This window comes from Anastrepha obliqua, chromosome 3 (genome assembly GCF_027943255.1).
Source record: "Anastrepha obliqua isolate idAnaObli1 chromosome 3, idAnaObli1_1.0, whole genome shotgun sequence".
Classification (NCBI taxonomy): Eukaryota; Metazoa; Arthropoda; class Insecta; order Diptera; family Tephritidae; genus Anastrepha; species Anastrepha obliqua.
Genome location: NC_072894.1, coordinates 137,783,768 through 137,804,359, shown reverse-complemented (window position 1 = coordinate 137,804,359; position 20,592 = coordinate 137,783,768). Strand labels below are relative to the sequence as shown.

The window sequence follows — 20,592 nt, the reverse complement described above, 5'->3', positions numbered from 1 at the left end:
TAACTGAGTTTGTCGCGATAATAGACTAGCGTGACCATAAGTTTTTCCTTTCCAGCGACCCGCTTCATTTAACCTAAATGCACTCATGGTTGCCGTCTTCTTTATATGTAGGTCTATTGGAATAACGTGTGTCAGTGCATTGAGAGCCTCTCTAGGACATGATCTGATTGCACCGACCGTTATTGCACAGGCTGATCTTTGTATTCTGCCGAGTAGTTTGGTATTGTACTCTCTCCCTAGAGCTTCCCACCAAACTACCGAACCATACGATAAAATGGGTCGTATAACCGCCTTATACAGCCATAATGTATGCTTAGGTTGAAGACCCCATCTTCTTCCAAGCATACGCTTACAGGCATATAAAGCAATTTCTGCTTTCCTTACCCGTTCTTCGACGTTTAACTTCCAGCTAAGTTTGGAGTCCAAAATTACCCCTAAGTACTTTGCGCTGGTTGATAAAGACAGAGTTTGTCCGTTGATATTTGGTAGGGTAAAAGTTGGTTCCTTATATCTGGTGGTAAAAAGCATAAGTTCTGTTTTAGGCGGGTTTAAACTTAGCCCACATCCTGTGGCCCAAGAGTTAAGCTCGCCTAACGCCCTTTGGATGATCCCACTGATCGTATTTGGACACAGTCCTGACACCATTAACACCACATCATCAGCGTACGCCACCACTTTTACCCCCCCTCCGTCAAGTTTTATTAAGATTTTGCTAATCACACATAGCCAAAGAAGTGGAGATAATACTCCCCCTTGTGGAGTGCCTCCGTCGACCTTCTTGGTTATGTTGATATTACCCATATTAGCTTTGATGATCCTGGTTTCTAGCATGGAGATGATCCAGTTACTGATGCAACTGTCCACTTCCAGGTCTATCAACGCCCGTTGGATGGCATCTGTGCTAACATTGTTAAAGGCGCCTTCGATATCCAAGAATGCCGCCATGGTATAATGTTTGCTCTCTAGAGAGCCCTCTATTGTTCTGATTACCTCGTGAAGCGCTGTCTCCGTAGATTTGCCTTTAAGGTATGCGTGTTGTGCAGTTGATAAACCCGAGCTCTCCAAAAAGCTTCTGAGGTGCGTATCCAAAAGTCTTTCAAAAGTTTTTAACAGGAAAGACGAAAGACTGATTGGCCTGAAGTCCTTCGCTGATTCATGTCCTCTTCTACCTACTTTTGGTATGAAGACGACCTTGACTAGTTTCCAGCTATCTGGAATATGGCCTAAGTTTAAACACGCTTTAAAAATTTCCTCTAGCCATGGTAGGATACAGTCCAAGGTTTCCTGTAACATCTTTGGAATGATCCCATCTGGCCCCGGAGATTTAAAGGGTGAGAAAGATTTGATTGCCCATGCAACTTTTTCTTTGGTAATAATTTCATTTGCAAGATGCTGTGGATTATATTGGCTCCGCCTAATGTTTCCCCTCTCACTTTCGTAAGCGCTGCATCCCGGAAAATGCGTATTTAGCAGAAGCTCTAGCGATTCTTCTGCTGTAGCAGTCCAAGTTCCATCGGGTTTCTTGACCCAAGAAGCCATTGAGTGGTCTTTGGAAAGAACACGGCTGAGCCTAGCAGAATCCCTGGTGGATTCGATTGACGAACAAAATTCCCTCCAGCTCTCTTTTTTGGCGGCCCTGATTGCCTTCTTGTACTGTCTCCGACTTTCTCTGTACAATTCCCAATTTCCCGTCGAGTAGCTGAGGTTAAACGTTGATCTGGATTTTTCCCTTAGTTTTAAGAGCTCACTGCTCCACCAAGGAGGGTGAGTTTTTTTGCTAAATTTTATGGGGCAGGACGTTTTGTAGGCCCTACTAAATGCCTTTTCCAGTGTTATGACCCTGCTCTCAAGGTTTTCCGTGAGAGTGATTTGAGGGATAGGAGTCTCTCCTATCCTCTTGTTTACTATATTTTTGAACCTCTTCCAGTTGGTTCTTAAAGGATTTCGATACGGTAGGGGTGGATCTACCTTAAGATCCAAATCGTATAGAATCCAACTATGATCAGAAAAGGACCTTTTATTGGATACCCTCCAATTATCTACCCTTACTGAGCTATTTTCAGACAGTAGAGTAACATCAATAACTTCCTCCCATCCTCTGAAGTACTCCGTACTAGGAAAGGTGAAAGTGGGAGTGTTACCCCTGTTACATACCGATAAGTTAGTATTAATAATAAAATTATATAAAGACTCACCTCGGTCGTTTGTCTCGGAGCTTCCCCACAACGCATGCCTTGCGTTGGCATCGCATCCGAGCAGCAGGTTCTTGTTTCTGGCTTCATGCACAAGCCGACGAACCTCCTCGGGTGGTGCTGGCCGATCATGTGCCATGTAGATGGAAGCCAATATGATGCCGACACCGTCAGCGGCTTCTACCTCCACAGCCGTCACATCCTGTGAACAATATGATGGGATTAAAAATATATTCAAATGTTTCTTAGCTACAATACAAGATCTGGGGTTACCTTCAGTCCGTTTGTAGAAAAGGTTGTGGTTGTTCCCGGTAAACCCCTTCACCTCGGTGCTCCGCACCCAGGGTTCCTGGATTAAAGCGATGTCGACGTCCTCCTCCGCCAGGAGAACGGTTAGGTTGTCCGTTGCAGTCCGCGAGTGCTGCAAGTTTATTTGGACAACCTTGAGACCCATGCTGCTGGTCGCTTTACAATTTGACGGCGTCGTCAAGCTGCACTTCCGGGTGCTGCTCATTAGCGCCATCGTTTTTGGTGGATGCGGCGTCGTCAAGTTGCATGCATGTGAGCAACTCGTTGGCGCCGTCAACCTCGTCCTGTTCATCCTCCGGATTTGCAGATCGGAATATCTTCAGTTGCATTTTCCTGACGCCGAACCGAAGTTTATTGTCCACTTTCCCCAGTGGCTCGATGCTCTCCTCCGATATTTGGAGAAGGAAGGACACACTGTTCTTTTGCGGAGCCTCCGCTTTGATGATACTCCAATCATCCATCGGAACAGTGCGGTTGTGTGCCTACAGGTATGGAATAAGCTGCTTAGCTTCAAATTCCATGTTTGGAATCCAGATGCGAGCCCTCGGCCGTCGAGGGATTTCGCTGGCCGGGATTAGTTTGAGCCTCAAACCTTCCCAGTCGCTCTGGATTTTGCCCACAACTGTTTGCAGGAAGTTAAGGGAGAGTTGATCGTCGCACTTGATCACCGTGTATCCGCGGACCACCTCCATTGAATCAAATCCTGGCACATGACCCTCCGGGTTTGCCATGACGTGATCGACGACAATGCGGGACAGCCGTGCCTCGATTTCGGACCACTTATCCGATGCAGGTTTACCGCGGTTAGTTAATTCGTCAACCAACGCTATTTGCAGGTGATCCCGTGCCACCTCATTAAATGAGCGTTTGGTTGGTTTTGGTATTGAAGCTGTGTGAACCGACACTTTTGGCTTCTTCGTTGGTTTGTCGCTTTCGTCCTGCGAACGATTGCGTTTCACGGCTTCTGCCTTCTGGGTGGCCTGGAACGCCAGGTACTCATCGACCACCTTTTGGCACCTTGCCTTATCGACCGCGTCCTTTGGATGAGCTTTCCCTTCAGCCTCATTTTTTCTTATTCTTCCGAGAATAGTCAGAGACCTCTGGTAGAGCTTGTACCTGGACGGGCCTTTTTTAGCGTTTTGGCGCTTTTGCCCCTTGGCATCAGCGGATGTGGATGGTTGATTATTGGTTGATGGCGTGCTGTGGCCCACAGCTTTGCCATCAACCGTCTCTTGGCTGGAGGCCAAGAGTTCGTCCTCTGAGGAAGTTCCCAACTTCCTCAGTTCGTTGGTGTCGGTCCGAGTTGTCCATTTGTCCAACTGTTGTGTCAATGGGTGCGTCCGTTTATCCGTTCCTTTTGGGTCTGTGTCCGTCCGTTTGTCCGTCTTCTTTGTAACCTTATCCGAATTTTTTTGTTTATTTTGTTCGTTCATTCTGTTTCGTACGGTCACCTGCCCTTTCAGAAGGCTGCATATGTCGCCATGTGCGGTGACCAATGAGGATTTAGGGGAAATAAACAGTCCGCCATGGCAGCGCCCCATACCATGGTAAGGCCACCGTTACAACCTGAGGCGGCCTGGTGTCAGGAGGGCTCCGTTAAAAGACAGCCTAATTTTATCCCCCGGCTGCCAAACCCACCCAATAGGCACGGGTCGCGTTACACCTTGGGTTGAGGGAGTTTTTTTAACGAAGTTTACGTCTTCAACCTGTGTGGTTCGCGGGAGAATGGGTATGTCAATAAGCAAAATTGTCGCATTTGGAGTGAACATAATCCACAAGCCATTGCTGAGACGCCGTTACATCCTCAAAAAGTCACTGTTTGGTGTGCTCTATGGGCAGAGGGAATCATTGGTCCATATTTCTTTAAAAATGAAGCCGGCCATAATGTTACAATCAATGGAGAGCGCTATAGAGCCATGATTAATGACTTTTTCGTGCCTGAATTGGACGATGTTGATGTGGACGACCTTTGGTTCCAACAAGACGGCGCTACATGCCATACAGCCAACGCAACAATCGATTTATTGAAGGAAACTTTTGGTGAGCGCATTATCTCGCGCCGTGGACCTGTGGCGTGGCCTCCAACATCGTGCGATATAACACCGTTGGACTATTTCTTGTGGGGCTATGTGAAGTCACTTGTCTACGCAGATAAGCCCGAGACGATTGACGTCTTGGAAGAGAATATTCGGCGCGTTATTGCTGACATACGGCCCCAATTGCTGCAAAAAGTGGTCGAAAATTGGGCCTCTAGGCTGGAATTTATTCGAGCCAGCCGCGGCGGCCACTTGTCCGAAATCATTTTTAAAACATAATGGCAAACCCTTATCTTTATAATAAAGCTAAATTCTTGGCCATAACATTAAATTATATACGTTTTATTTCATCTTGAAAACCTAACCTCTAAAAAAAACACCCTTTACAAACTCGATGTTGCAAATTCAAATCCATTTTTAAAATAGTAAGGTATATCTACTCAAGTGTCAACTTCACAAGTGTCAAGCAATGGCGATACAATTTTGGTAGGAATGTTAGTCACAGATGTGGCAACCTAACGGAAGAAACAGAACTCAAATCAGTTGACTTCGAGCGTCATCTGGCGGTTGTTCCGGGAACTTTTAGATCAAGGTGGTAGGTACTCGAATCGTTAAAAGTGGCAATAAGAATAAAGAAGAATATGTTGGGTGAGGTTGTGTTAGTGGTAGTCGGTCTGTACGACCAACTCTCTTAGATCTTCCAGGTCCGTTGTGATACTACTGTGCGACACGGGAAGCTCAGTTAGTTTTCTTCGTGGAACCGTTTTGTGATTCTTATGAAGCGAAGAATTGGTCCCATCCCTAACCCAGATAGATCTCTACTCCGTAAGAAAATAAATGAATAAATATTTTCCTAGACAACCTGCTCTGATTTTAGCTAAGGCTGAACAATTGCAAAGGAAGAGCTCAACTGTTTCTTCCTCTGCCTCATCTCTACAACTTCTACAATATGCAAGGAATGCCTCCCAGATAGCCAATAACCGATTATACTCGTACAAACGTAAGAAGTTGCGTGAGTTAGCTGACATCGTAAAGATATCAAAAGAACGCGTCGTCTTTATATTGCATTCGCATTTGACTATGAGAAAGTCCTGTTCAAAGTGACACCCGCGATTGCTCACTGTTGACATAAACCAGGAACGTTTTGATGATTCTGAGCAGTGTTTGGTCATTTTTAAACGTAATAAACCGGAATTTTTGCGTCGATATGTGACAATGAATGAAACAAGGACCCATTACTTCACTCCGGAATCAAAGCGATCGTCGTCTGAATGAACAGCAACTGGCGAGCCTCGTCCAAAGCGCCCGAAAGCACAACAATTTTGGGATGTGCGTGGTGTAATATTGATAGAAACGTCCGCATATGGCAAAGAAAAGATTTTATTTCATCAAGGCAACGCACCGTGTCAAAAGTCAATCAAAACAATGGCAAAACTACATGAATTGAACTTCGAACATTCGCCGTATTCACCAGATTTGGATCCCAGCGACTACTGGCAGTTCGCAGTACTAAAAAAATGCTGCCAGTAAGAGATTTAGCTCGAATGAAGAGGTTATCGCTAAAATTGAGGAATTTTTAAGACAAAAGATAAATCGTTCTACAAAAGTGGTACTGAAATGTTAGAGCGATGCTGGAATGATGACGTTGTTCTTGATGGAAATTACGTTGATGAATAAAGCTAATTTTAAAAGAAAAACTCCTTTTTTTTATAGGCCCGGAACTTTTCAGCCCATGTGTTAATTCAAGGTACCATTGATTGTGCGTTTCTTTTGCAACGCATTAAAAATCTTGGCCCCTATTATGAGTTGCATTCGATCTTCGATATTCGTTGGTTGTCGAAGATCATAAATCGAATGTCAATTTGGTATTATAAGCGGTGCAATGCTGTCGAAATTTTCGTTGAATACCGAATTTAGAGTCGAATGCAATTTTGCTTTCGATTGTGTAGCGTATTGTGGGAAAACTTGTTAAAATGTAAGTTGTTTGCGATTATTTATGGTTTTATAGTAACCAAATAATAAATATATACTAATGTTGTTAATTTTATGCAGGTCGAAAGTCTTGAGTACCAAACAGCAATTAGAAAGCCTAGTTGCATTAATGGAAGAGAATCCACAATTCGCAAAAGGGATTTGCACCAAAGTTCAAGCAGCAAAAAAATGTAAGGAATTTACAACGGAGCTGAATTGCTTGGGACCACCAGTTAAAACGGCAGCAAAATGGATTAAGGTTAATAATGGTTTTTTTTTGTGATGTTTATAGAAATACATTTTTATTTTCCCTTGGCAGGCATGGGTTGAAATACGTAGAGGAACTGAAATACATATTTTTTTCGAATGACGAATAATTGAATAAAGAAAATGTATAACAAAAATAAAACAGAAACTGTGGCGTAAAGGTTTCTATTTAATACTTTTTAGATTTTTCTATAATATTCAAGAGATTTCATCTCTTATGCTGTATTTGCTATAAAAATGTGCTTTTCTTTGTTGTAGATCAGCCTCTGTACTACTAAATTGTATCCATCTTTGGCAAATATAATTTTCCAGGACATCTATTATTTCCGATAGCATAACGGACACAGTGGGTTGAGCAAGTCCTAGCATACCTTCATTACCAATACTCAATTGGTACGATCCCTGATCATAAAATCGCAGAACTGTGGCTAGCTTTAAAACATTTGCAACTGGTTTTCTGTACTGGACAGTAGGTTCATAAACGCCTCTTTAGATAATCTAAAGTTCTTTAAAAATCTGTAAAAAAATTTCTGTAATATTAAGTACGTCAACGCATTTTGAAAATTCTAAACGTACTCAGTGGAAGCCATTTCTAGGGGGTTGAATGCGCCCCTCAACTGTTTTCTACTTCTAGCTAGTTCCGCTAATCTTTCATCGTCCGATAAATCGTCGAACCACAACTCCGTTGTACTCATTTTCACAAAAAATGCTTTTTTTAACTTTTAAAAATGTTGTTAGCAAAGAATTTCAACACAATCGGTTTTTCTTTTATTTTGATTTGCTGTATCAGCTGAGAAAAAATTATCTATTGTAAATGCGTCGAGCGATCGAAATTCACAATAGTCCTATTCTTCAACGAATGAGCACCATAATACCCATGATTCAATTATAATATTATATCTATAATTGAATCATGCATAATACCAAATGAAAATTCGTTCGATCAGCACTTTCGACTACAGTCGAAGATCGAATGTTGCTCATAATAAGGGCCCTTATTCCGGCGCGAACTTTACGAAGCACTCACCCTTTTTATCTCAAGATATTCAAAACGAATTTCGCATCCAATGCACCTATAGCTCGTACTCTGCGCGAATTGAATGGGATCTCGAATACCATATCGTTAGATTTTATAATAACTAAAAATTAATTCTCTTCTTTGGTGCAGCATTTAATTGGCTAATATAATAGTATTATATTTAATCAGGTTGTATTTTAGTTTTAGCTCAGTTAATTTGTTATTCTATTAAATAATATTATCACTAAGACAATAGTCAGTAAGTACTTTTGTGTTTTTTGACTAAATTAAATAAATAAATATCTCCTATAAATCACATGCAGGTATTGGTATGTTTTTAGAAGCGCGACGCAAAAAACTTAATTCCATCAAAACAGAGTCGCAGTATAAAGCAAGATTAGGAACCCCTACGCTAATCAGTTGGGAGTACAGATATAAAAAATGCCAGCTCTACATTCATACATAAAATATGTTTTTGTATTTATTTATTGCTTATTAATCAATCACTATTCATCAAACACATACTTCCGCTAACTGGTAAAGTAAATATAAAATACGGCTGTTGTAAAAAGTTACTACATTTTACTTGATTCAAATCATTAGGACAGTTTGGTTTATATGTATTGTATAAGTAGCTTCATTTGTAGACAAGAGTATATTGGTTAATTGGTTTCGAAAAATATAAATTCATTCATAACGACGAGTATTCAGCAAAGTACGCACGGAATGCGTGCAACTAGTTTTTCACGTTTGTTCATAATAAGTATTAATATGTATGTATATATGCATGTATTTGCATAAAGTTTGTATGATATGATTTCTATATATAGTGTTTTTTACGACTTTGTTCTTATTTGGTTGCGTAGAATTATGTAGTCTCTTACAATTCGATTTGATAACTAAGAAGACTTTTGGCAGCGTCATTATAAAGAAATCAGCTACAAAACGACTAAATGTAATCTTTGGGCATGCCAATGGCAGTTTGTGCTTAAATTCTAAATAGATGTAATCCATTAGCTGGTCCACACACTGGTCCACTCTGCATATCCCACATTTATGGATCAATGAATGAAATCATTATGTATCGCGTGCCATTAGTCACCGGCAATCCTTCATGATAGTGCGTCAAACGACCTGGATGCATAAACATCCAACCTTTGCGTGTCTTATTGACCTGACAGTCGTAGCGTAGGAAACGGCAGCCACCGCCTTCATAATCCTCATCCACACTATTTAAAGCAATGTTGATGGTGTATGTCGAGGAATCATGATGTGGACGCAGTGAGGGCTGTTCGTCCGGGCGATAGCGCACCATGAAATTCATGAGCGAGCGTGGCGGCTGTCATTGAGAAATATAAATGAGGTCACATTATTATTACTTTTTTTTCCAAATATAAAACTCATTACTCCGGCACTTACATTATGGTAGTAGCCCGTAAATACTTTTTCCTGCAGCGGGCGCACAATGTAATCGAGGAATTTCAACCACAGTGGATCAAGTCCCACCTGTTTCATGTGTATGTCTCGTGTGGGCACCGCTTCATAGCCACCCTCTAACCGACTATCCTTATTGCTGCCGTCCGACCATTTTCCGTAATGCTCCGCAATAGCAACCAAATCATCACAAAAGGCATCGGTGGCCACCTGGAACCAGAACACATCCGGACACGGTTGTTCTATAGTCGCATTGGGTTCCAAGTATTTGAAGTAGTTGGGGTGTATGTACTTCTTCAGCCAATCGTATTTGTTGCTGAACAATGCGTAAAAATCGGGACGTGCAAGAGTTGTATCGAATTTATCAGCATTCACTAAATGACCATAGACATGTTGATTGGTGACATACATGAAGACACCCTGTAAAAAATAATACAAACGACATTATTACATATGACAGTATGGCTAAATTTTCCTGGTAGTATCAGCTAACAAACTTATAAACGCTGTGAGACTAAAGTTGAATGCAGTTAGTTTATTTTTAAAATGAGAAAGTAGACGCGTGCATGAGAAAAGGGTCTCAGACAGAGCATACAGGGCATTCAAGTAAAATCAAGCAGGCCCTGCACAGGTTTTCTGTTTTCGCAACCGTGAATTCTGAATTATTCTAAAGGAGAGCTCATCGAACCTCACCCAACTCAACCTAAGAAAGTTAACTTTTAAGTATAGCTCACACAATAAATAATATAGCTGACTGTTAAGACTACAACTATACTTGAATGACTAACTTGAACGATGGCCGGGTCTGGTGATGGTTATTTAATTCATCCTGTTATCATTTGTATTAAGATCTATTGAAAAGATCGCTCCCTCGACTTTTTCGTCCTCCGTAAAGCAATCCTTATAAATGTTAGCTATACTGTAGATACAGGTTTACCGGGAAAATCACTTAAGAGCATTATTATTTAGGTAATTTCTGATCTTAATCGATCCCCCTAGACGATCCCACCTATTTGCTTGCTGACCTCGACTAGCATGTGACCTCGTGTCATAAGGATGACTTCGGTCTTATATTTGGTCCCAGGTCGTGGTCCTTAAGCCATATTTGCGTTGTTATCATAACTTGGTTCAGCTTCCGCTTAGCGTCCTCAGTTTCCTGGGCTGGTATGACCGCCGCTATATCGCGAATTCCACTAGATATGTATTCTCTGGCATTTCTATGCCCAAGATCTCGTCTTAGCTCAGATTCCAGAGAGCAGGGCCGCGAAATAGATCCTTGAAGTGCACCAGACGTTACCGCTTTTGTTTCCTGGCCATCTGGTGTCGTACAGCAATTCACACTCACTCAGGTAGGTCTGGAAAATCCTTAGCAGGTATGCAGGTATTCGAAACCTTTCTCGTAGTACCTTATAATGTCTTTCCATCGTAAGCTGTTAAAGGCGTTTCATTCATCAAGCGTTGCCAGGACGGCGATGCGGTTCGGGTAGTGGCGTCTGCGATGAGTGCGGTTTGCGTTTCTTATCACCTCCTCTATTGCGTCGGAAAACGTATTGCCTTGGTGGCAATCTTCCCGCACTCTCAACAGGCTCTGCAATTCTGCGCTATATGAGTTTCTCAAGCAATTTCACGGCACTGCCCAGCATGCAAGGCGGATGCCAGGCTGACGGTTGCGCTGAGTCGCCTTTAACCTTACTGATCAGTGTCAGTGTATTTTCCACAGCTTGGGGAAGATGCTTTGCGCAATGCATGCATTGTAAACTTCAAGCATTACGTCTGGTCGGCTTTCAACCAGAGAGAGCTTCAGCTGGGATTCCATATCAATGGCATTGTTTAATCAGTCGAAAAATCGAAAACAAATAATGAAAATTTGTATCAGGAATAGGGACTGTCATGTTGAGAATGAATTATGATGAATAAATTTGTAATTGAGTTGAACTTTGGCAGCAAAAAATTTTGAATTTTTAAGTTCATTGTTTTAGTTGCGTATTTTTTAATTTTTTTCCTTTTTAATCCATTTTAGCCTACACTCGCAGAGCCTGCAATACGTGTATCAAAGGTTTGTCAAGACATCGTTATAAGCCTTAAAACCTACTGGAATATCATACATACACAAATGCATACATTCATACATAGGTACGCAGGTATTTATTTCTATATATAGGATTATCTAATAAGAGATGTTATTTTGATATTCAAAGAAAAATGTTATTTTTAATATAAATGATCGGATGTTTATTTCATTATAAAGAGAAAGGTATGCCGTTAATAGTGGAAAATAACATCAGGCAAATGACCACCACGACCACGCTTACAGGACAATATCCTTTTCATGAAATTTTCCATAACCGAATTGCAAAGTGGCTGCTATATGTCCTCGATAGCCCCACGAATTCCATCTTTGAGGTCTTGAATCGACCCTGGGCTGTTGGCGTAGACCTTCTCTTTCACGTGGCCCCAAAGAAAAAAGTCACAAGGTGTTAAATCACAAGATTTCGGTGGCCAATTGTGATCACCTCTTTGAGAGATATCACGGTCCGGAAACTTTTCCCGTAAAAGATCAATGGTTTCGTTGCTTGTGTGGCACGTAGCGCCGTCTTGTTGATAATAAACCTTGCCCAGATCAATACCATCCATTTCCATAAAAAATCGTTAATCATCTCTAATCTAATCTAAATAACACCTGTTATTGGAAATCCCTTTATAACTTTAAAGTGCACAACTAACAAACCAAGAAAAATGTGAAAGCAATGGCCATACCCCGCTAGCTGATCATATATCAATGCTATTCGGGCAGTTGCCCGTATATGCAGAAATACATACAAACATACTTATGTATGTTCTGTTCTTTATATATTTTTTTACTTACAGCTCTCCGTAGTGATTCGCACATTGCCATATCGGGGTCATAGTCGCGATGGTGATACGAGATATGTTTGAATGCACTGCTCTTAATCAGATAAACACTAGACACATACGGGACATTCCACATGCCACTAAAACGAGATTCAGAAAGAATACAAACACATGTAAATAATTGTGGGTAATGGAGGTAAAAAACCAGGCATAACAATGAAAAAGTATCTAAATATGGAACAATAGCAGATGGCCATATTATTGTTGATAAAAATATGAATACAAACAAAATATGAATGATGGCAGAATGTCCAAACAGAATGTCCTACATACAAGTATAATGCTATGAATCAGTATACATATATATATACATATATCTGCAAAACTTTGTGTTGGAATGCAGACAATGGGCCCAAATAAAAATCGTTTTTCGCGAATCTGCAACAAAGTAAACAAATTCATAAAGCAACCAGTGACACAAATGCAATTCCAGCGTCAAATCGTCACCACCACACTTCAACAACACCAAATGCTCGAGTATCCCAAAGTAGGGTGCATGAGTGGGTGCAAAAAAACAAAGTTTATCTTTTTTGGGCTAAAGGCAATTTATTAATTTAGTGCCCCGAGAGTAAACAACCGCAACCCATAGAATACAATGTTGTGTATGCCACTAAAGCGGTTATTCGTCAATGCGCCAATTCAAATTGTGGGAACGGGGCAGGTTACTGTAGCATAGGTGGAGGTTTGCCGCAATGGAGATTAATGGATTTGATGCGATGGAGGCGAACGGTGGAAAGGCTCGTGACAGTGACGTTGTTGACGATGATGGCGCACAGTTTGATTGTGAATTTCGCGTGGTCAGTAGTTGCAGGAACATGCCTCTGAGCTAACACAGCACTCTTTACGCGCGAAGAAGGTTGAAAATATAATTAGAAACCAAAATAGAAAATTGGACGTTGTTAAAAGGAAAAAACAAAACGAAAATCTATGTAAAAAAATTTGAAATAAAAAGTTAAAAATAAAAAATATCTGCAAAAAGATCGAAAAGCAAAGATACATAACTCAATTATTTCCACAAAACATAAAAACGACTCTATTTCCCACTTAAAAGCATAAGAACTTTATACAAAGCGCAAAGAGAATTTAAATTAAACCCAACTAACAGCAGCAATAGAAGTCTTTTGCCTTTTTGGAAAGCATTTTGCGCTACCTAAAATTAGGTGCAAAGACAAGAATTATTACAAAAAATTTCAATAATTTAAACTACAAATATAAAAGACAAAAATACAAATTACAAATAATTTCAATAAATTCAACCACAAATATAAAAGACAAAAATAATTACAAAAAATTTCAATAAATTCAACTACAAATAAAATATAAAATGCGCATTGCTTGTAGCGGCAGTTTTATTCACATTTGCTTGTTACTGATCAATTTTTTATTGCTGTGCAGCAGCGACGCGCAACGTAAGTGAAACAAAGTACAATTAACATGCATACATATACACGTATATAATATATATGAATAAAAATATTAAATTAATATTGAAAAAACATATATATATTAAAAATTATTACCTACATTTTAAAGCTAAAAACAATTTTATCAAAATGCTATCATAAAAGCGTGGGAAGTATCTAATAATAAAAAAAAATTAAATAAATAACTTCTTAAAGCATTAAAATTTTTTTATTGTACTTTGAAGACTTATTTTTTTTTTTTTTTTTTTTTTTTAACTTTCGTTTATTTGCAATCTATTTTTAAAATAATAAGCAAATTATCTAACTATTAACAATTTGACTTATATTATTGAGCTCCATTGAGGTCAATAATAATATATATGTATACTACGATTAATGTACACTTATATTCAGACTTATGTGTTAGATTTTAATACATTTTAATATTAGATTTATCTATTAGGTTCTGAATGGAATGTCTAATACATGATGTCTTTTAAGTCTATTAATTTCATTAGTTTCATCAAGTAATGTAATTGCTAGCGGGTTATCGTGATAACTTAATCTCTGTAAATATTTTGTGGTAATTTTTTTAATTTCATCTTTTATAAAGGGAATTTCTAGATCAGTATGTATGGCTTTATTTGTGACGAACCAGGGTGCACTTGTGATAAGTCTTAAAGTTTTTGACTGATATCTTTGCAGAATTTCTATGTTAGAATTGCAAGCAGTTCCCCACAGTTGTACTGCGTAGGTCCATACTGGCTTTAGTATAGCCTTCTATATTAATATTTTGTTTTTGCTTGAATATGGCATTTCCAGGTTAGTGAAGACTTATTGAAAACATAAATATTCCAGGTACCGTTTTGTATTCAATATACGCTCACAAAATTAAAAAAAAAAACAATTGTTTGCTGTAAAGTCATTTATTAGGGAAATATACATATATACAAATACATAAGTATTTCGAAAAAAATTATTTTAAGAAAATAACATTTTTGAAAATTTTAATAAAATTAAAAAAAATATTTGAAAGTCATTCAAATAGTTTTTAATAATATAATATGAAAAAATATATAATTTTAGAAATACAGGAAAAATATTTGTACCAAATAACTTAATATAAATTAATTTGAAAAATTTAAAAAAAATTAAAAAAAAATATTTTGAAGTCATTCAAATAGTTTCTAATAATATAAGATGACAAAATAAATAATTTCACAAATACATGAAAAATATTTTTAACAAAAAAAAATAATATAAATTAATTTGAAAAATTTTAATAAAACAATAAAAAATATTTGGAAGTCATTCAAATAGTTTCTAATAATACCTATAATATGAAAAAATATATAATTTTAGAAATAAAAGAAACTTTTAGAAATACAATAAAAAAATAGTTTTTGAAGTCATTCCTTTCATATAATTATAAAAAAATTATAATATATTATAATATAAAAAAATATGTAATTTTAGAAATACAGAAAATGTATTTTTCCAAAAAACTTATTTAAAAAAATGAATTTTTGAAATCAGTGCTTTCATAACACATAAACACAATTCTGATGAAATAAAATTTTTTAAATAGATTTAAATATATTTGAAAAAAAAAATTTTGAAAAATATATGTTCCAAAAAACGTTATTTTTCGAATAAAATTATAGAAAATTAATTATTATTACTATTATTAAGATCCCCCTCGTATAAATACCAATACTACAAGATTTATTTCAGCATTAGCTACCCAGACCATCAGCTCTGTACTGATTATAATTATTATTTATGTTTCGTTTCGTTTGCGTTGATCGCGGTGAGGTATTTTTGACATTTTTTGAGGATATGTTTTAACGTCTGATTTGGGGTTAGGAAAATTAATTAAATTAAAATTAAGTAATTATAAATATTCACTTAAAATATTTAATCTCTGGAAAATTTTATAATTCGAAAAAACATTTTTTGTGCATTTTTTTTATTTTTAAAACCTCTATAAAATATCGTAGTAAAATTTAAAATTTCTATTTTTGTTTTTTTTTCTTTTGGAAAATATACAAATTTTTTGTAAGAAAAATTTCGTATATATATGATATTAAAAAATATATATTTTTGATAAAAAGGCGAATTATCAAAAAACTATTTTTGGAAAAAATATGGAGCGATAAAATTGGATTTCTTTTCTTTTGTTGAAAAACTATAACATTTTTAGAAAAAAAAAACTACAAAAAAATGTATTTTTGCCATAAAAAAATTATTAAATATTTGACTGAAAATAATTAATTTTTGCATATTAAATATTTCGACAAAAAAAAATTAGTTGGGGAAATTTTAAATTTTGAAAACAACTAGTTTTAGTAAAAATTTCCTAAATTTTTGCAAAAAATGTTTATATTTTATTTAGAAATTTCGTTTCTGGAGTTTTCCTTTATTATTAAAAATTGTAAAAATTTCATTTTGTGATTTTCCATTATTTTTAAAATTACACAAAAAACATATATAATATTTGTACTATAAATAAATTTTGAAATATATGATTGAATATAATTAATATTTGGAAATAAAAATTTAAACAAACAAAATTTGTTGAAAAAATTTTAAATTTTGAAAACAACTAGTTTTAGTCAAATTATTTTAAAATTTTGCAACAAATTTTTCTTTTACAATATATTTTTTTATAAATCTCATTTTTGGAGTTTTCTTTTATTATTAAAAATATCATTTTTTAATTTTGCCATTATGCTTAAAATTTTTCCCACCCCATTTCTCACATAAATTTATCTACAATTCACTCGTTTATATATCTTTTTCGCTCTCATTCTCCTCTCTCTCTGTTCACAGGCACCGTTGGCGCACGCGGCGTATTGCGAAGAAATTACACAGGCAAAAAGCCCGTTGTCATACAACATCGCTCACAGGATGCGGTCAATTATTACGATCACGAAAATGTAAAAATAAGAATTTATATATTTTTTGCTTATTTATGAGTAGTTTAAAAAACTTGGCAATGCTTTTAGGGTGCAAAGATAATAAAATCATCGCACTTTGAATTGGATTATACGCTGGGACGAAAAATCACATTCTTTTGCATGGCTCAGGGTAAGTTGGTGAAAGGTATGATAGCCAAAAAAGGCTAAGATGGGCAGAAGTGTTGGATGGAGTAAGTTAAGATATTTCTTTGGTACACTAGAATTTGGTAACAGTGAAGAATTTATAAATATTTCTTAGAAAAATGTTTTTTACTGTATGGGAAACTAATTTTAAAATATGGTTAATTTTTAATAGGCAATCCGCGTCCCACAATTACTTGGTTCAAAGATGGAGCTGAATTGTATCAGCATCGTTTCTTCCAGGTGAGTTAAAAACAAAATTTTGTTTCAAATAAGCTTTACTAAAAACTGAATTTAAGCAGTGACCAAAAACGGATATTTTTTGCTTATGTTTTATTGGAAATGGATGTTTCCAGAATTGATAGTTTGACAGAATTGATAATTTGGATTAAATTGCATTCACTCATCAAAATTCAACTCTCCTTTACAGGTGCACGAGTCACACATCGATGCGGATATCATAAAATCGAAAATGGAAATCGATCCGACCACACAAATGGACGCAGGTACACAAACATGCATATTTATTGTTGCTGCATTTAAATCTTTTAAAATATCTACTAATTCTAAAATTTTCAAAAACTCTCTTAACTCTATTCTTACTTCCTATTACACAGGCTACTACGAATGCCAAGCGGACAACATTTACGCGATCGATAGACGCGGTTTTCGCACAGACTATGTTATGATTAATTTTTAGTGAAAATTAACAACAACAACAAAATCAAAAACGAATAAAATTGAACAGATTATTGCACAAGTTGCCATGTATGTATGTTTAAATACAAATGTATGTAATATAGAATATTGTGGAAAATTTGCATGTATTGTAGAATATTGCGGAAAATCTTAATTTAAATTTTAAGCACGAAAATTGTATGCATACGCAAAACTTCTTGTCATAAAGTAAATACAATTTTCTTCATATATTATACAAATAATTTTTTATTTAATATAAGGCATAATAAACGATTAAACAAGCCAATGCGAGTTTAGTTATTTGTGTTTGGCACAGACATCGGTGCAGTTCTAGACAGATGGGGACCGAGTGTTACAAGCTCACAATTTCGTATCTGTATGTATAATTTGCTACAATGCAGTGGGAGAGTGTTTGGCGACAAATTGGCTCAATTATTTAATTCAAGAGATTTTTCGGTTGAGCACTTAACGTTGTTTCTATTTTTCTGCTACCTCCAGTCGTAGGCCAGGAGAGGAGATGTATTTTTTAACTTATTATTTATTATTTTTTTTTTGTTTGAGTGTGAAAGTGTAATTTTTTAAAGAGTTAAACCAATTTTGTACGATGTGATGAGTTACAGTGGGACAGTTCTAGTAATTGGAGAAACAATAAAAAACAGAAAATGTGGATCTAAGATTAGATAAAAAAAATATTATAGTTAAAAATTGCAAACTTTTGTGTGTACAACAATTCCATGAAAAATCACTTGGCGGGTTTATGAAATATCGTAGTATCATTTCTTGGGAAACGTTTTGCTTTTAAAGCCTTTATTTCTATCCTTTTGAAAATATTGTTTGGTGAAATAGAATCCATTTACGCAAATGGTTTAAAACTGTTTTATGGTCGATCTTTAGCTCCTGGGCGATGCTACGACTACAAACATGCCGGTCAACTTGGTTTATTTCTGTGATTTTATCGACATTTTCTTTAACATCAAATAAAATGGAGAATTTAAATTTTTTAATATTATATAAAACATATTCTTAGAAAAACTTCTTTGGAAAACAATTTTAGAAAACTAAATATTTGATTTGAAAAACAATTTGGGAATACGAGGGTCGTTTGAAAAGTTCTTGCAAAAATAAAAACTACTTAATTGTTTGGGGTGAACCTTTTTTATTTTTCGTCAACGGCTCATTTTAGGCTTACAAACTTCGTCCAACGATTTTCTAGTTTATTTATCTCTCACGAATAATAGGATTTATCCAAGTCTGCAATCACCTCCGCCATTTGTTTCTGCAATCACCTGCTCGTTCCTTCCTCTTTTCCCCCATCAATCATTTCTTTAAATTGGGGAACAAATAGTAGTCCGAGGGGTCCTCTGTAGCCAAGTCTGGAGAATAGGGGTATGTAAAACGAGTTGGATTCAATTTTGCGAACACAACTGCTGACGCGAGAGCTGGCCCGTTGCCGTGCTGGAAAAGGACAATCGCTCGACTTCCTCGATGCAAACGAATACCAAACCCTCGTATACACTGAAGCGATGAACCTTTCCACATAAATATAATTTAGCGAGCAGCGGCTTCCAGCGGCTTATCTGGCTTGGTCGTCTCGTACGTCTAGAACCAAAAGCTTTAGCCAAGAAAACGTTGAATGCGACACCTGTCTTTGGCAGCAAAAGAAGGGCTCATTGTGAAGGGCTCGACTGAACTTAGTTGTTATTGTTGCAGCAGTTCACTAGACCCTGCCAATATAGTGTAGTCACCGATCGTCATCGTCTAACTCATCTAACGTTAGGCGCAGAAAACGTATTGTTTTGACAGGTTGGGTACAGAGAGGGCGAGGTGTTAGGTGAATGGGTTTAAGAAAGCATGCGAATATGCGGTTAGTATCGTGCGGGGTACATTCCCATGACGGGCATAATTTGAGTATACCGGGGCCGATTCTAGATAAGTAGGAGTTTAACCTGCTACAATAACCAGACCGTAATTGAGTCAAAGTTATGCGGGTCTCACGAAGCAGTTGAAGCTCTTCATCTGCAATGGGTGGTGGTTGGACTACGACAACGGCATCGATCCAGTAGTTGCAGTTGTGTTTGGTCCTGGATCTCGTCGGTACAATCGAAGAGGCTGACCTTAGTGTTTCTCATTGGTACAAGTGTTTGCAATAGAAAGAATAGATAATTGGCGTTTGGGGTGCTAATCAAGAAAAAGAACCGTCGCGATAAAACTGTTCATCTTTTGAGGCTATCCACGGATCAAGACATTTTTTGATGTCTTCATATGAATGTAACTGGTCAGCTAAACCATGTGCCATCGATCGGAACAGGTGATAATCGAAAAAACAACGTTCAATATCTCTTGGTTTCAACTCATAAGGAACCCAAGGCTCCTGTTTCTGAATCATTCCCAAAGCATGCACTCGCTTGGAAATGGGTTGGTGGGTAACTCCTAATACTAAATCACGCTCTTCTTGCGTTTGACCCGGATCCTCATTGAGCAATGCCTCCATTTCAGCGTCTTCGAAGCCTTTGGCCTTCCTTCACGCGGACGATCGTCAACATTAAAATCACCGTCTTTGAAGCGACGGAACCAATACCAAGCAGCAACTCCATAAACTTTTTGTAGCTCTCGATGCGCTTCAGCCGCCGTTTTTTCGAATGAAAGAGGAAAATCAACACTTCCCGCAAATGACGATTATTCGGCACAAAATCAGACATTTTCACAAAACCAAAAGTGTATGATACCAAAACAAAATCACTAATATGTCGAACCAGTTTGTTTACTATATGTCTTAGCTTGGTTTATGACGTCTTTAATATGTCGAACCAGTTTGTTTACCAAATATCAAAGCTTGGTTTATGACGTTTAGGTTATGTTAGAATCGACTAGCTCACACTGCTGATGGCATCTATTGACAAACAGCGGGAATTTAGTTGCGCACCTAATAGTTAGAGCAAAATTGTATGCATAGTATCAGAGTCAAATAGTCGGTTTTACTTTACAACGCTTTTTATCTCTGAGCATTTTAATAAGAAGAAGAAGCAACCTACTATATATTTATTTGTGGCTTAATATCGAAGTTCAAACGCAGAGGTTGTTGTTCTTGGTTTTTGTTTTTGTTGCTGTATCAGCATAAACATTCACCATACATATATTGCTGAAGTCACAGTCCTTAGCCGGATACAAATCCGCTTACGTAGAAACGACTGTCGTCGGAAAGGTTCAAACGCAGTAAATTCAATCTTTGAGTATTTGCGAACTAACCTT

At 37.1% G+C, this 20,592-nt stretch overlaps 3 protein-coding genes across 3 annotated transcripts in view; 1 reads left to right on the top strand and 2 right to left on the bottom strand.

Moving 5' to 3' along the window:
• Positions 1 to 2,983: 2,983 nt before the first annotated feature.
• On the bottom strand, positions 2,984 to 3,934 carry LOC129242256 (uncharacterized). Its single transcript, XM_054878814.1, has one exon. The coding sequence runs from the start codon at positions 3,932 to 3,934 to the stop codon at positions 2,984 to 2,986; it is 951 nt and encodes a 316-aa protein (XP_054734789.1).
• A 4,310-nt stretch (positions 3,935 to 8,244) lies between these two features.
• The window catches only part of LOC129240426 (procollagen-lysine,2-oxoglutarate 5-dioxygenase), a 40,938-nt gene continuing 28,590 nt past the window's right edge, over positions 8,245 to 20,592 (bottom strand). Inside the window, exons 9-11 of the mRNA XM_054876211.1 lie at positions 12,094 to 12,220; positions 9,213 to 9,647; positions 8,245 to 9,132 (exon numbers count right to left, since the gene is read on the bottom strand). Coding sequence (XP_054732186.1) covers positions 8,848 to 9,132; positions 9,213 to 9,647; positions 12,094 to 12,220 — 847 coding nt within the window. The 3' untranslated portion in view covers positions 8,245 to 8,847. The remainder of the gene's footprint in view (positions 9,133 to 9,212; positions 9,648 to 12,093; positions 12,221 to 20,592) is intronic.
• On the top strand, positions 12,922 to 17,344 carry LOC129240427 (immunoglobulin domain-containing protein oig-4). The gene is made up of 6 exons (XM_054876212.1): positions 12,922 to 13,549; positions 16,376 to 16,482; positions 16,552 to 16,633; positions 16,820 to 16,887; positions 17,075 to 17,150; positions 17,262 to 17,344. Exons 1-6 carry the CDS (start codon positions 13,465 to 13,467, stop codon positions 17,342 to 17,344), a joined length of 501 nt encoding a protein of 166 aa, XP_054732187.1. The 5' UTR covers positions 12,922 to 13,464.

What these genes read in the sequence shown, in the direction of transcription:
- LOC129242256 (XM_054878814.1), bottom strand. Translation starts at nt 3,934, where the DNA reads ATGAACGAACAAAATAAACAAAAAAATTCGGATAAGGTTACAAAGAAG.
- LOC129240427 (XM_054876212.1), top strand. Translation starts at nt 13,465, where the DNA reads ATGCGCATTGCTTGTAGCGGCAGTTTTATTCACATTTGCTTGTTACTG. An exon ending in GTGCAGCAGCGACGCGCAAC is followed by an intron (nt 13,550 to 16,375) that starts GTAAGTGAAACA and finishes CTCTGTTCACAG; the next exon opens with GCACCGTTGGCGCACGCGGC. An exon ending in GACCACACAAATGGACGCAG is followed by an intron (nt 17,151 to 17,261) that starts GTACACAAACAT and finishes CCTATTACACAG; the next exon opens with GCTACTACGAATGCCAAGCG.